This window comes from Macrobrachium nipponense, chromosome 44, assembly GCF_015104395.2.
Source record: "Macrobrachium nipponense isolate FS-2020 chromosome 44, ASM1510439v2, whole genome shotgun sequence".
NCBI lineage: Eukaryota > Metazoa > Arthropoda > Malacostraca > Decapoda > Palaemonidae > Macrobrachium > Macrobrachium nipponense.
In genome coordinates this window covers 19,983,538-19,998,537 of record NC_087221.1, presented here as the reverse complement: position 1 = coordinate 19,998,537, position 15,000 = coordinate 19,983,538, and the positions used below count along the sequence as shown (strand labels likewise).

At 36.0% G+C, this 15,000-nt stretch overlaps 1 protein-coding gene across 1 annotated transcript in view; it reads left to right on the top strand.

Moving 5' to 3' along the window:
• The window catches only part of LOC135204063 (FK506-binding protein 2-like), a 42,117-nt gene that overhangs the window by 8,625 nt on the left and 18,492 nt on the right, over positions 1-15,000 (top strand). The window contains exon 2 of the mRNA XM_064234038.1: positions 13,747-13,910. Within this exon, the coding sequence (XP_064090108.1) occupies positions 13,747-13,910 (164 nt within the window). The remainder of the gene's footprint in view (positions 1-13,746; positions 13,911-15,000) is intronic.

The following is a 15,000-nucleotide window of genomic DNA, read 5'->3' as shown; positions in this document are numbered from 1 at the left end:
CCGGAGAATTGTGCCCAATCTATTCTTTTGTTAATGTGTTTGATAGCACACGGAAGGATGGAGAGAACTAGGTTGGGTGATGGGGAGGGGTGATATCTTGAGTAAAGCATCATTTAAGAATTATTAAAGCCAAGATCACAGTACAAGTAACGGCGTTACAAGCAGCTATTACAATGTTAATGACGTAATAATTTGAAGTCATTTTTCATTTGATGATAATACCTATTGTGAATGCTTATTTTCAACTAATAACAAAATGATAACCTAATAACCCACGTGTATGTGATACAATGCCCTCTTAACTTCTCAAATTCTTTGCTTTTCTTTTGGATACGCTTGTCACTACAAAGCCTTGAGCTCCGACTTTAAATAAATTTGAAGAAATCATGATGGCCGGGTGCGGGAAACGAACCCGCGATACCATAATCACGACGACCTTCAGAGAAATCATGACGTCCGGTAGAGGGAATCATGATTTCTTCATATTTCTTTGAAGTTGGAGGTCAAGGCTCTGTAGTGATAAGCTTATCCAAAAAAGAGCAAAGAATTTGAGAAGTTAAGGAGGGCATTGTGGCTATTACAATTTCACACATATCTGGTAAAAATTACCACCAGGTTCTTCATATATATATGTATATATATAAATCTTGGTCATTTGAGTGCACTACCAACGCCAGAGATCCTTTATTCCATGAATCAATCTCGTAGTTTACCGTCCGTTGGTTATCAGTTGGGGAATAATTCAGTCAAGATAGGAATTTTATTTTGAAATTGAATTAAATTAATACTGTAGTTAATGATGAGGTGATTAAAATATTGATTATTAGAGGTTATCTTACACAAAAGTTAATTTATGTCATCTTCCATTGATTGCCTGTCGGAAGCCAGCTAATATAGCACTTTTTCGTAAAGGTATTTGAGAGATTATTTATGACAAGTGCCATGAAAATATTATTTTTTCTTTGTGTACTTTCTGTTTATTAAGCCATCCAACCAGTTTTCGTTTCTGAAATAAAAAATGCCATGATTCTTCAGTGTTCCCTGAGACGAAAAAGATATCCTTCAGCGTTTCGACATATACTATATATATATGTGTATGTATATATCTATATATTCTAGTCAGCATTACTGGGAGTATATTGTTTTCTTCAGCAAGTTCAGTGTATTAAATCTTTCATCTTGTAGGCTAATGTTCAAAGATGTAATGTTATCTTTGTATCGTCTCCATTTATTTATTGATTGTTTTTAAGGAATATCTTAAGTTTTCCATAATTTCTAAATTTATTTATTTATTTATTTTTTGTATTTTTATTCACTGAAATCACAATATTATTCTTACATTATTCTTACAAACGCCTAAAGAAAGAAAATCACGGAACTTGAAAATTACAATCAGGCAAAAAAAAAAAAAAAAACGAAAAAAGAAAGAAAGAAAGAAACTGAAATGAAATGTAAGTAGACACCTTCCTATTATCAGCATTTGTCTTTTATCGAAATGCACAACTAATTATATAAAAATAATAATAATAATGTGACGAGCTCATAAGAGCGCAATTGAGTCCATGTTAGGGAAAACAAATATATAACTACTAGGTTTTTTCCATCTGTCCACCCGCCTGTAGTGTTTGCGTATGGTAACACTGCGTCCCGGGCTTTAGATAGTTACTTTCACTTTACATTCAACAATTGTAATATCCTATTTCGAATATTAACGGGGTAATTCGCATACAGTAAATTATTAAAACACTTTTCAGTTGCAAATGTACACCCAGATATCCTTTTATTTACCTCAAACTTGCACATAGCGTAACTATCTAAAGCCCGAGACGCAGTGTTACCATACACAAACACCACAGGTGGGTGGACAGATGGAAAAATAACAGAGTATAAGTCCCAATTACTTGCTGAAAGAAATGGATACACGAAAGAGCTATTGATGACTGGATTATATATGAGCACAGGTAAACGATGACCAGCCTTATGCCATCATCATCTCATGCACAAAGGCGTCTTTGGAGTGTGGTGAAATTATAATGCTGGTGTGGACCCCTTCCACGACCCAACCTAACGGGAATTTAGATCACGGAAGTTTTAGCCTCCGAATATTACTTTAGAATTGTGATGATGAAGTCTTGGCATTAGTTTTGCCCCAAGGGGGTTATTGCCGTCAGTGCACCTCATGCAGTGGACTGTAGGTATTACCTAAGGTTCTTTGCAGGGTCCTTTCCGCCCCCCAGCTGTAACCCCTAATAATTGATTCATAGTGCAACTGCGAGGTATGCCTCCTGCAATATCTTTGCAACCTTTTTGCTGTCAATTTCGTTTCAGCTTTGAATGACCTCATGGGTCCAAGCGCTTGGCCTTTGGCTCAAATTCTATACAATCATTTGGGATTATCTTAATTTGAATAATTATGGCGTTGAGTTGAAATTTATACGTCAATTAGGAAATTACTTTTTTGACACTGAAAATATTCTGTGCATTAGAATTTGTTTTTGACATTTACGTTTTATGAGGTTGCCTGCACCAGTGCGTAATCATTCACTTATCTACACCCTCACACAGGTGTATGCAAGGCCTTTCATATACACTCAGTATTTGAAGGGCCTTGGGTGTATGCATACGCTTATAACGAACACGCAAGCACCCGCCGGCTGGGTGTGAATATAATCATTTGTAAAGAACGTTTGGTACTGCCTCCCAGATCTGCGTATTATTAAAAAAAAAAAAAAAAAAAAAAACCGCGCATGTTTCCAATTGAAGACGTCGATACCGCCAGTTATGTGGAACATTTCTGAAACAAAAAGCAAGTGATTTCGCCGCGTCTTCTCAACCAGGAACGGGTTTTATTGCGTTTGGGCAGGTACTACTCCCTTCATTTTTAGTGGTGCGCCGTATCCCCTTTTCGTCATTATGTCTTACTTTTTATTTTTTCCTTTCTCCTTCCTCTCCATTGAGAGAGCTCCGTGTCATTTGAGTCAATGGATATTCAGAGGGAAGAGAGGTGAAAAGAATGAGAGAAAGGGATAATGGGAGAGAGAGAAAGGGACCTTTTAAATACTCATAATGGGCCGCGGGCGAGATCAAGACGATCTGGTGACCGTCTTTTGTTTACGATGTTATGCGATGACGTCATGCCTCCAGCGCGTGGTTTCCTAATCACTTGGATTAAACTCGCAAGTTAAGCCGCTTGAAAAATCCTTATCTTAATGAGTCTTACGGCGGTTTCCTGGTTCATTTGAAAGGATGGAATGGAAACGATTGATTTTCAATTCCTCTCGGGCAAGACAACAGAAATTAGCCCGCTCTCCTTTTTGAAGAGTCTGTCGGTGGTCCTCAAATTCAAGGACCCACTCAGGACAAGTATTGGAACGTTCGCCGTGCTACGCATTCCGTTTCAGCTTCCGGTGGTTTCGGTACTTGAGCAAAACGGTAGAGTATTGCAAGTTGATGGCTTACAAGAGCTATTAGTGTGGGAATGAATGTATACCTTTCAAACTGATGGCTAAGTTTTTTTGGGGCGCACTGCCATGTCTGTTGTATATCTATCTATCGATATATTATATATATATATCTATAAACTATAAATGTATATATATATATATATATATATATTATATATATCTATATATATATGGAAGGGGGGATAAGGGGTGGGTATAGGTTATTGACTTTGCTCGTAAGTGGCCGAATATATTTTTTCTGAACAGTTATTAACGTATGTGGGTGCTTGAGTTATAGTGACTGATTTGATGCTGTACTGTGGCGTACCAGAACTACGATAATCCACGAAGAAAAAACGTTATTTAGTAGAGCAGTTCATTATGCAAGTATGATTTATATACTTACACCTACATATATATATATATATATATATATATATATATATATATATATTATATATATATATATATATATATATATCCAAGTTTAGCATAAAAGAATCATGACTTCACATGCACTGATATTGCGTTCCGCAATTTAGTATAATTATTACCGCACGTAATTACTGTCGGCAAAATCAAAACAGATTATTCGTTCATTTGGGATATTCATGGTAAACTTTATATCGAGTTTTGTCAATTTGAATCTCACGTGAGTTTTTAATTAACAGTCGTAATTGCTGGTGGAATCAGACCCTTTGTATGTGATTGATAATAATACATTATTAGAATTCCGCGTTGTACTGTATACTGTAATCATTATGTAAGGGTTCTTTGCAGAGTCCCTTCGGCGTTTAGCTGCAACCCCTTTCATTCCTTTTACTGTACCTCCGTTCATATTATCGTCCATATTACTTTCCGCCCTCTAACAATTGTTTCACAGTGCAACTGCTAGATTTCTTCCTGTTACACCTTTCAAACCCTCTGTGCTCCCAGTTTCAATTTCAGCGCTAATTTACCTCATAGGTCCCAGAGCTTGTCCCGTCGCCTAGATTTTATATTCCATTTCCAGAATTATGAGCATTTAAAAGGTCCCTTTCTCTCTACTCCCATTATCCGTTTCTCTCATTCTTTTCACCTCTTTACACAAGGCTAAGAACACATTCGCATAATGAAGAAGTTTGCGTTTCAAGTGTGTTTATCATACTGTCATTCAAATGTCTGTTGCAGTTTTAGTATTCTGTAAAATGAAACTATTGAGATGACTTTGTCCATCCGCACCTTACCTGTCCACCCTTAGATCTTAAAAACTACTGAGGCTAGAGGGTTGCAAGTTGGTACGTTGATCACCCACCCTCCATTCATCAAACATACTAAATTGCAGCCCTCTAGCCTCAGTAGTTTTGATTTCATTCAAGGGTAAATTTAGCCATGATCGTGCGTCTGTCACCGGTATTGGTGCCAACAACCCAGATCACCACCGGACTATAGTTAAAAGTTTCATGAGCTTCATACAGCATTGTACGCTTTACAGGAAACTCGATTGGACTGAAGAAACGCCGTCGGCGCATTTTTCACATTTTATTTTTTACGTGAATAGGGGATTATCGTGTTTGATTCAATTGGCCTTTCAGAATTTATTCGTGACAGCTCTTACTAAATGTGGAAGTTAACTTTTATATTAATAGCAGGATTGAAGAGGCGATGTTACCATCTGACTTGACGGCACCACGGTTTTTTTTTTTTTCTTTCTTTTTCTCGGAGCGGAATAAGCATAAAATAATGAAAAGAGAATTTAGTTTTAGACAGCTACGTGAAGACTAGATTACCAAGCATATGCCCCCAGTTTGGTCATCTTTGAGTTCATGCTAAGACAAAAATCAGAGTACAAGTTGAAATTCATGGTTACGTATGCTCTCCCTTGCAGTTTTCTCCACTAGTATGATTATATATATAGTTTTTATTTTACGCTTCTTACACTATTTTAGAAATGTGTTGATGCGAAAGTGAACCTCTCTCTCTCTTCTCTCTCTCTCTCTCTCTCTCTCTGGTAAAATTCAGTTTGAGTTTCAGTACAGGAAAAATACGGTCTTCATACACAGACACACGCAAACTGTGGATTCTCTTTGTTAAGTATTTCTGGTGTGTGGATGCATGCAGAGTGCATGTATTTAAATGTACAGTCATATACATGAAGGAATCACATGTAATATGTAATTACTTAAACTATTGTACCAATACACACTCATTCATGATTGAACAGTTTACTGCATTACTTGTGAATGCGCCAATTCAGTATGCAAACTCATATATGATATTTGTCACATAATTGAAGGCAGTTTTCCACAGCAGTAGCTAAAGCCATTTTGATGTTTGTACGTGTATGCGTGAAGGCAGACCAATTTAGCGTTTTATTGATCCCCTTTGCAGTCTGTTGAGTACATTCGGTACTTATCATTGCAAAAACCATTCTCCAACCCCCTCTCCCCCCTTCCCCTTTCCAGCTTTACCTGGGGATAGGTGTACCATGGTACTAGTGCGTAAATATTGTTGCAGTTACCGGTGGAAGATAGCAAGCAAGCAAGCGGGAGGTTAGGTCTGCTGGTAGCTGATATCCCAGAGGAGGGATGCGCCGTTGTCACGCATAATAGCGAGTGGGGAAGAGTTCGTTAGATCTTAACAGCGATCATAATAAAACATTTTTATAGGGTACTCTTCAGTTGGCCGGGCATTTTTTGAACTTTTTTCAGTTTTTTTTTTCGAGTTCCTTTCCGTCCTGCGGCCGCCCCAGACCGTTTACAAGGGCTATAACCGCTTGCAACTCTGGACGCCAGTGTGGCGTTGCGTCACTCGTATCCGTTGGAGGGGTACTTTGAGGGGTAACTTATTTTTTTTTTTGGGGGGGGGGGGGGGGAGGGTGTAGTCCATTATGCTACGCGTTCGGGACGTTACTTCAAAGTTCTCTGCGTTTGCCATGTAATTTTCCCTCTCTAATCCCTTCCTGGCAGCCCTCCCCCCCCCCCCCCCCCCCCCCCCCTCCCCCCCCCCCCCCCCCCTCTTCCCCTTGTTATATATTTCCAAAGACTGGCCCAGATTTATTTTTCAAAGTCTAGTAATCACTTGGACTCGCCTGATGCAGTGTGTGGATAGAACTGATAGAGTTTCTCATTAAGTCCTTCCGATTAATCGTAGTTGTTTCTTTTTTCTATTACTGCGAATTAAAAACAAAAAACTCGATAAAAACCATCACATTCCTCAAAGAAAAAGGGACACTTCAAATCCGGCTTCCGCGCCCCCGTTAACCCTTGGTGTAGAGAGAGAGGACTTGCTCCGAATGACAAGAGGGGATTACTCCAGGATCTCTGATATTGTGTGGCCACGAACTGACAGGCAAGAGGGATTTAGCTCTGATGAGTATGTTAGTATGGCCAACCCTGCGCATTTCGTCGAATTCCATTTCCTGCGGAGGTCGCTGCTGCCTTGTCGTCTGAATTCAAGCAGATGGGCAGACAGATCGAGTTGTACAGCTGGTTAAGAATGTATATATACATACATATATATATAATATGTATATATATGTATGTATATGTATACTACTATATACATATACATATATATATATATATATATATATATATATATATATCAATTATATATACAGGGTGGTCCAAGAGTAGGTGGACAATAGGTGGAACAGCTGTGTAAATTGTGATGGACAGCAGTTTGAGCAAATGCGTTGATGAAATTTCAGTGCTTTTGTATTATTGCACGCAATAAAATCTAATTGTCAATGCAATAATTGTATTAGTGAGTATAATTATATATGTAATCTCAAAATAAATGTTATAATTTACTGTCCACCTACTTTTGGTCTCTCTCTCTCTCTCTCTCTCTCTCTCTCTCTCTCTCTCTCTCTCTCTCTCTCTCTCTATATATATATATATATATATATATGTGTGTGTGTGTGTGTTTGTATACATAAATGTTTTTCATTCTTTTACGGTGGTGATTATAATGGTTAAGCCAAGAATCAAACCTATGCTTCTGGTTTAGATCCAACAATAAACAGAAGATATTTCGCTCTGTATCTACTTCCAGAAGAAGCTGTTTCTCCCTAATTTATTACACGGGGTTTTCATAACTGGTAAATATCAGATGATATATATATATATATATATATATATATATATATTATATATATATATATATATATATATATATATATATATATATATATATATTATATATATATATGCATTGACATCTGTGCATTGAACACCTGAGTTCATTTGCGTTAATGATAAACAGGTGTAAATGTAAATAGGGAACTGTGACAGGAAGGTTTAGTCATGCATTAACCTATACCGACTGGTCATTAGTTATTCAGATTTAAATTAGTTTTCGATTCAGTCTTAATAAGATGTCATTTCTCTAGCAACATAAATTATATTGATGCAAATCTATATGCATGACAGAGTAGGTCAGTGGTTTATCCTAGTTCCTCGCTGGACGAGTGGTTTTCGCGCTCGGCTGCCAATCCGTTGGTCCGAAGTTCGAATCCCGGCTCGGCCAACGCGGAATCAGAGGAATTTATTTCTGGTAATAGAAATTTAATTCTCGATTTAGTGTGGTTCGGATCTCACAATAAGCTGTAGGTCCCGTTGCTAGGTAACCAATTGGTTCTTAGCCACGTAAAAATATCTAATCCTTCGGGCCAGCCCTAGGAGAGCTGTTAATCAGCTCAGTGGTCTGGTAAAACTAAGATATACTTAAAAAGGGTATATCCTTATATTTGATATTTATGCATATAGATATATATATTATAAAAAAAAATATATATAATATACATAAATAAATACACATACACACACATATGTAATATATATATAATATATATATGTATATATATATATATATATATATATATATATATATATATATATATGTATATATATATATATGTATATATACATAAATGAAAGTATATACCACTGACCTACTCTGTCATGCATATAGATTTGTATCAATAATTATATATATATATACTATATATATATATATTTATATATATATATATATATATATATATATATATATACATATTTACGATAACTACAATATCCATTGAGTAGATTTTTTTTAATAAATCTGTATAGGCCAGTTGAGGTCTTTATAAGACAGAACGATCAGGTGGTGTCGTATTAAGTTTGAATAGCAATATTTTAGATAATATGAATATCAATATTTTATTACTTCCGCATATCAACAGATCTGAGAAATGGCCTTTCGAGTAATTTTGGATGCAGTAGCTTAGTTTTTTTTTTTCTGATTGTCATAGGTCTGGCACCGTTGCGTTAGCTACTGATTGTTATAGGTCTGACACCGTTGCGTTACTGATTGTCAGAGGTCTGACATCGTTGCGTCACCGATTGTCATAGGTCTGACACCGTTGCGTTACTGATTGTCAGAGGCCTGACACCGTTGCGTTACTGATTGTCATAGATCTGACATCGTTGCGTCACCGATTGTCATAGGTCTGACACCGTTGCGTTACTGATTGTCAAAGGTCTGACAGCGTTGCGTTACTGATTGTCATAGGTCTGACAGCGTTGCGTTACTGATTGTCATAGGTCAGACACCATTGCTGTATGTATGACTTGTCACACAATCTGTCACTTCAAGTCAAGACTTACTGTCAAGTGTAAAAAGTAAAACTGCCAGACAGCATGGCCCATGGGTGATATTGTGTTTTTTGGCTGTTTACAATTGCTGATGCTGACTAAAAAGCATGTCAAAATTGAACTTACTTGCGAAAAGAGGTGCCATGTTGTTTAGAGAATCTGTTTTTGTAGTTTGTACAGCTAATGGCGAAGCACTGACTGCCTTTTTTTGGTGTCATTACGTTTCTGCTTCACTGGCGCCATAACCAAGCTCTCTCCATCCTTTGCAATGTCGGCATCTGCGCGTGCGCACGGCGATTTCGCGCATGTCCATTCCATGTTTATAGTTCCATGGGTCTGACACAGTTGTCTTTCTAACTAAAGAGCGATTTCCACTTTACTGTCGTTATTGATAAGTGATATTCCTATTAATCTGCTCCTAATTCGGCAGACCTGTTTGGGTGCGACTGTGAGGTGGGTTGGTGGAGATGAGTGGAAGTGAATGTTTCACACGTTCTTTAGGAAGCTTTAAAAGAGATTGAAAACTGGTGCCCTGGTTATCAGAGTTCTGTGTCCTGACTGGATGTCAGTCTTGTCGTGGATGAATCAGACACAATGACGTTTTTAGTAATGTCAGCGTTCTGAAAGCCAGAAGAAAACGAGTTTTTCATGCGATGTGGATGATCTGAAAATCAGATATATAAAACTTTTCTAATGATGCATTTTCTGAGCATTTGATGCGAAAAAAAGATTTTTTACTGATTTTGATTTTCTGAAAATCCGAAGTAAATTCGTTTTCAATGATGGCGAGAGTTGAAAATCAAACGTAAAGACACGTTCAGTAATGACGATGATCAGAAAATGAGACATAAAACCGATTCTGATGGTGGTGTTCTGAACTTAAGACGCAAAAAGTTTCCAGTGATGTTGATGTTCTGAAAATCAGACATAAAACATAAAGGCAGAATTAGCGTTTTCTAAAGATGCCAGTGTACGAAAATCAAAGTTTTTCTGGACTTATCAAAGGTAGTTGATTATACTTAGCTCGTCAATATATATATATAGTATATATATATATATATATATATATATATATATAAACGCTCGGAATCTGGAGAATCGTTTATTTCCGGCCGCATATCAACTGGAGTCTGTTTTAATCGTTTTATTTTCAGGCACCGCATATCAACTAGAGTCTGTTTTAAGATACCATCTGCTTTAGTTACGTTTTAAGGAAGATTTCAGTCATAAACACGAGATTTGGGTAGTTCTCTCTCTCTCTCTCTCTCTCTCTCTCTCTCTCTCTCTCTCTCTCTCTCTCCGCTGTATATATATATATATATATATATATATATATATATATATATATATATATATATATATATATCACCTACGCATTAAGCTACAGATGTCCTTTATCACATCACCGTGATTCATATCCTTTAGCATCTAATTCGCTCTACCTCGGAAGTAATATATTTTCAAAAATATTAACCAAAGGGGAATTTTTTAGCTGAAAAGAAATTCGTCGGCTCATGGACCTACAGTGAAGCGCTTTAAACCACAAGGCTAACACCTCTCGTGATAGCCTTGGGGTTTAAAGCGCTCCACTGTGCGTCCTGATTTCTTGGTTCCGTGGTTCGTGCCCATGAGCCGACGAATTTCTTATCAACTAAAAAATTCTCCTTCGCTTAACATTATATGAAAATATATTAATTCCGAGGTAGAGTGAATTAGATGTTAAAGGATATGAATCACGGCGATGTGATAAGAGTGTGTGTGTGTGTGTGTGTATACTATTAACACAGCCTGCCTCTCTGATAAGCTGAAACTCCATCGACGAAAGTTTTCAACAACTCTAAAAGCAATATGTTCGACTGATTGCTCTTTAGAGCAGAGGCCAACCTGACTGATGGCGGAATGCATTTTTCTCGCCCAAACACGGAAAAATAAGATAACCGAAAAATAGGCGAAAGAAGGACGGGGGCTTAGCCAGAAAAGAAACGATAAATCTTTCCGATTGATGAATTGGGCTGCACGACAGTCAGGGACTTTCGGCCCCAGGAAAAACGAACTGTGATTATCTAGGTCATCCACTTTCCTATACATACTATATATATATATATATATATATATATATATATATATATATATATATATATATATATATTGCTTTATATATATATATATATATATATATTTATATATATATATATATATATATATACATGTTTATCACTCAAGGTTCTTTGCAGCGTCCCTTCGGCCCCTAGCTGCATCCCCTTTCATTCCTTTTACTGTACCTCCTTTCATATTCTTTTTCTTCCCCTCTTCTAACAGTTGATCCATAACGCAACTGCTTGTAGGTTTTCCGCTCTGTTACACCTTTGAAACGTTTTTACCGTTGATTTCCGATTCAGCGCTGAATGACCTCATAAGGTGCTAGCGCTTGGCCTTTCGTCTGCCTAAATTCTATGTTCTGTTCTGTTCCTATCGTGTCTAAGGCGTTAAAAGCTGAGTTTTCCAAGTAGTGCCTCAGTGACGTAATCGGCATGGTGTTGGCCTGCCAGCTTGGTGGCCGCGAGTTCGATTCTCGGGCATTCCACAGAGGGGTTAGAGATGTGTAATTCTGGTGATAGAAGTTCACTCTGGACGTGGTTCGGAAGACACGTAAAGCCGTTGGTCCCGTCGCTGAATAACGACTGGTTCCATGCAACGTAAAAACACCATACAAACAAACAAGCAGACCTCTTGGAAAAGTGCTTCCTATAATACACACCATGCTTGCTTCCCTCTGCCTAAGGTAGAGTCTGCAGCCACCAAACCGACGTCATTTATGTCATCCATGAAAATGCAGGGACATCAATTAGGCGTTTGGCGACCTCTCCTCTTCGAGCCCTGCTTCCATCCGTGCGTGTTCGTTAAGGAAATTTGATAACGAACACGAAACACACGAAAATTATTATTTATTTATTTATCATTAATAAACCTATTGGAGAACCAAATCCAGAGTTATGTAAATGTACATATATTTAAATTTAAAACTTTGAGGATAGCCTTCGGGGATCTGTTCGGTTCCGAACAGATTCCCTAAAGCTATCCTTAAAGTTTTAGATTTATATATGTGTACATGTACATAACTCTGGATTTAGTTCTCCAATAGGTTTATTAATGATAAATAATTAAATAATAATTTACATAGTTGTGGATTTGTTTCTCCATTTGAAGACTCGTGCTACGATGAAGATTTTTTTATATGAATAAACCTATTCATATGGGACAACTCCACAGGGGCCACTGTCCTGAAATTCAGTCTTCCAAAGACAATGGTGTTCATTAGGAAAGAGTAAGAGGAACTAATGGAAAATACGTAAAGAAGAGATCCCACTTATTAAAGAAAATACGCAAATAAAATGAATTAATATATATATAAAAAAATGTATTAAAATAATAGGGGAATAGTATTGGAGTAGTAATGTGTTGCAACTTCTCTTGAACTTCTTAATAAAACCAATAAATAGTTCTGTGCGTGAATTATACTGTAACCAGTGTACTCATACCCTCTGTATCTTCTTAGAGGCCGCTCACTTATTGGACGGCGGTGAGTCTAAACGGGAATTCATATATCTATAAACTACTGTTATACACACAACGAAGAAAGCGTCGGTACAGATTGCGTTTTGCTATTTCACCGACAACCGTACAGCTCGATATTGAAGATCTCCAGTTTGTAAAATTCATTTTGTTTATCGAAGGCCATATTGGATTATCCAGCTGAAAGGGAGATATTTGGATGCCAGAGAAGGTCTGATGTCCAGCAATAGAAGCTGTCATAAAACAGAGGCTTCGATACGTTGCAGTAGAGGCTGTCATAAAATAGAGGCTCTGATGTTACTGCATTCGTTTTCATCAAGATAATGAGACTTGATTATTTTGATATAATTGTTTATTGTTTACCTTACGGGAAATTAGTTTTTATTGAATTAATTCAAAATTCGTTTTTATTTTACCGAATAGTATCGTTCCATCTGGGAGAAAACTTTATATCCTAATTTGGGCTTAAAAGTCCAATCGAGGGCGATATTATTTTGTAAAATTGCCACCATAGGCGTTTTGTGTTAACTGCCTTTATGTTTTTTTTTTTTTTTATTAAGCATTAAGTGTGCATGTATGAATTATGGAATATATTTGCATTTTTCGAAAAAAATAGAATCTTTACAGTGGACATTTTCTATGAATAGCTCTGTTAATGTTGATTTCTTTACTGGTGAAAGTTAAATCTCTGTGATATAAACTACACACACACACACACACACACACACACACACACACACACACACACATATATACATACATACATACATATATATATATATATATATATATATATTATATGTGCATACTATATTTACACACAAATATATATAAATATATTTATATCTATATAATATATATATATATATATATATATATATATATATATATATATATATATATATATATAATATCCATTTGTGTCTTCATGTAATATTGTACAATGTTCTTGCTAATCTGTATAAAGAGTAATATAGTTATTGTACCCATGTTCATTTCATCCGGAGAACCGAAAATAAAAAATGTCTCCTTGTGACTCAACTTTCATGTTATATTTGACGGAACTAACGAAGGACTTCTTCCCTCTTCCTCTTCTTCCCCTTCGGCAGCGTGGACCGCAACCAGCCGTTCAGCTTCCAGCTGGGCGTGGGGCAGGTGATCAAAGGCTGGGACCAAGGCCTGGTGGGCATGTGCCCAGGTGACAAGTACAAGCTCACTATTCCTCCCGAACTCGGGTACGGCGACCGTGGTGCCGGCGATGTCATTCCTCCAGGTACAGTTTTTTATTTTATTTATTTATTTATTTTTTTTTTTTTGATGGATTTGTTAAAATGTTTTTAGTAAATTTTTTTTGTTGGTTTCCCGGTGTATTTTCAGCGACTTAGTTTTTTGCTAGTTTTTTTTTTTTTTTTTTTTTTTTTTTTTTTTTTTTTTTTTTTTTTTTTTTTTTTTTTTTTTTTCTTTTTTTTTCTTTGGGGAGGGAATTCTTGGTACAGTAGTTTTTTTTGGGTGCATTCGTACTTAATTTTTTAGTACAATATTCTTAGGGTTTTTTGGTTAATTTTTTTTGGAGTAGTTACTCTTTTTAAAAAAAATTTTAAAAGAGAGAGTTAGTTTTTCTTGGTACAGTTTTTTTTTAGGGGGAGTTAGTTTTATAGTACAGTCTCCCTTTTCTGCTTAAAATAGTATTTTTTGGTGCAGTTACTTTAATGGAGAACTTTTTGTAAAGCTTTTATGTTTTTTGTGTTTTGGTACATTTTTTTGGGAATTGTTGGTTTCATTTGTAAATCTTTTCTTTGGGCTTGTTAGTTAGTTTTATGGTACATTTTTGGGTGTAGTTTGTATTGGTACGGGTATTTGGTTAGTATTTTTGGTAAGGTTTTTTGTGTGTATCTCTTTGTTTAGGTTATCGGTTCAATATTTTTATTGTAGTTGTTTTGGTATATATATAGTTTTTTGGGCGTATATTTATGTTAATATTTTCTAAATGATAGTTTTTCTCATATAGATCTTTGGGGTAGTTTTTGGTAGTTTGTTCCTTTTAAAAAATGCCTATTTGACCGTATGATACATTATGATTAGAATTCATGTTTTTAGGAATTTCCAAATATTGAATTGATACTTTCAATTATCATTTTAATGCATTCGGAATTTCTCCATGCCTCCTCTCTCTCTCTCCTCTCTCTCCTCTCTCTCTCTCTTCTCTCTCTTCTCTCTCCTTCTCTCTATATATATTATATATATATTATTATATATACGAAGGACTGATTATTATTATATAATAATTATTATATATGTATATTATATATTATTATATATATATATATAAATCTATTGCCATATCTATATATATATATATATAT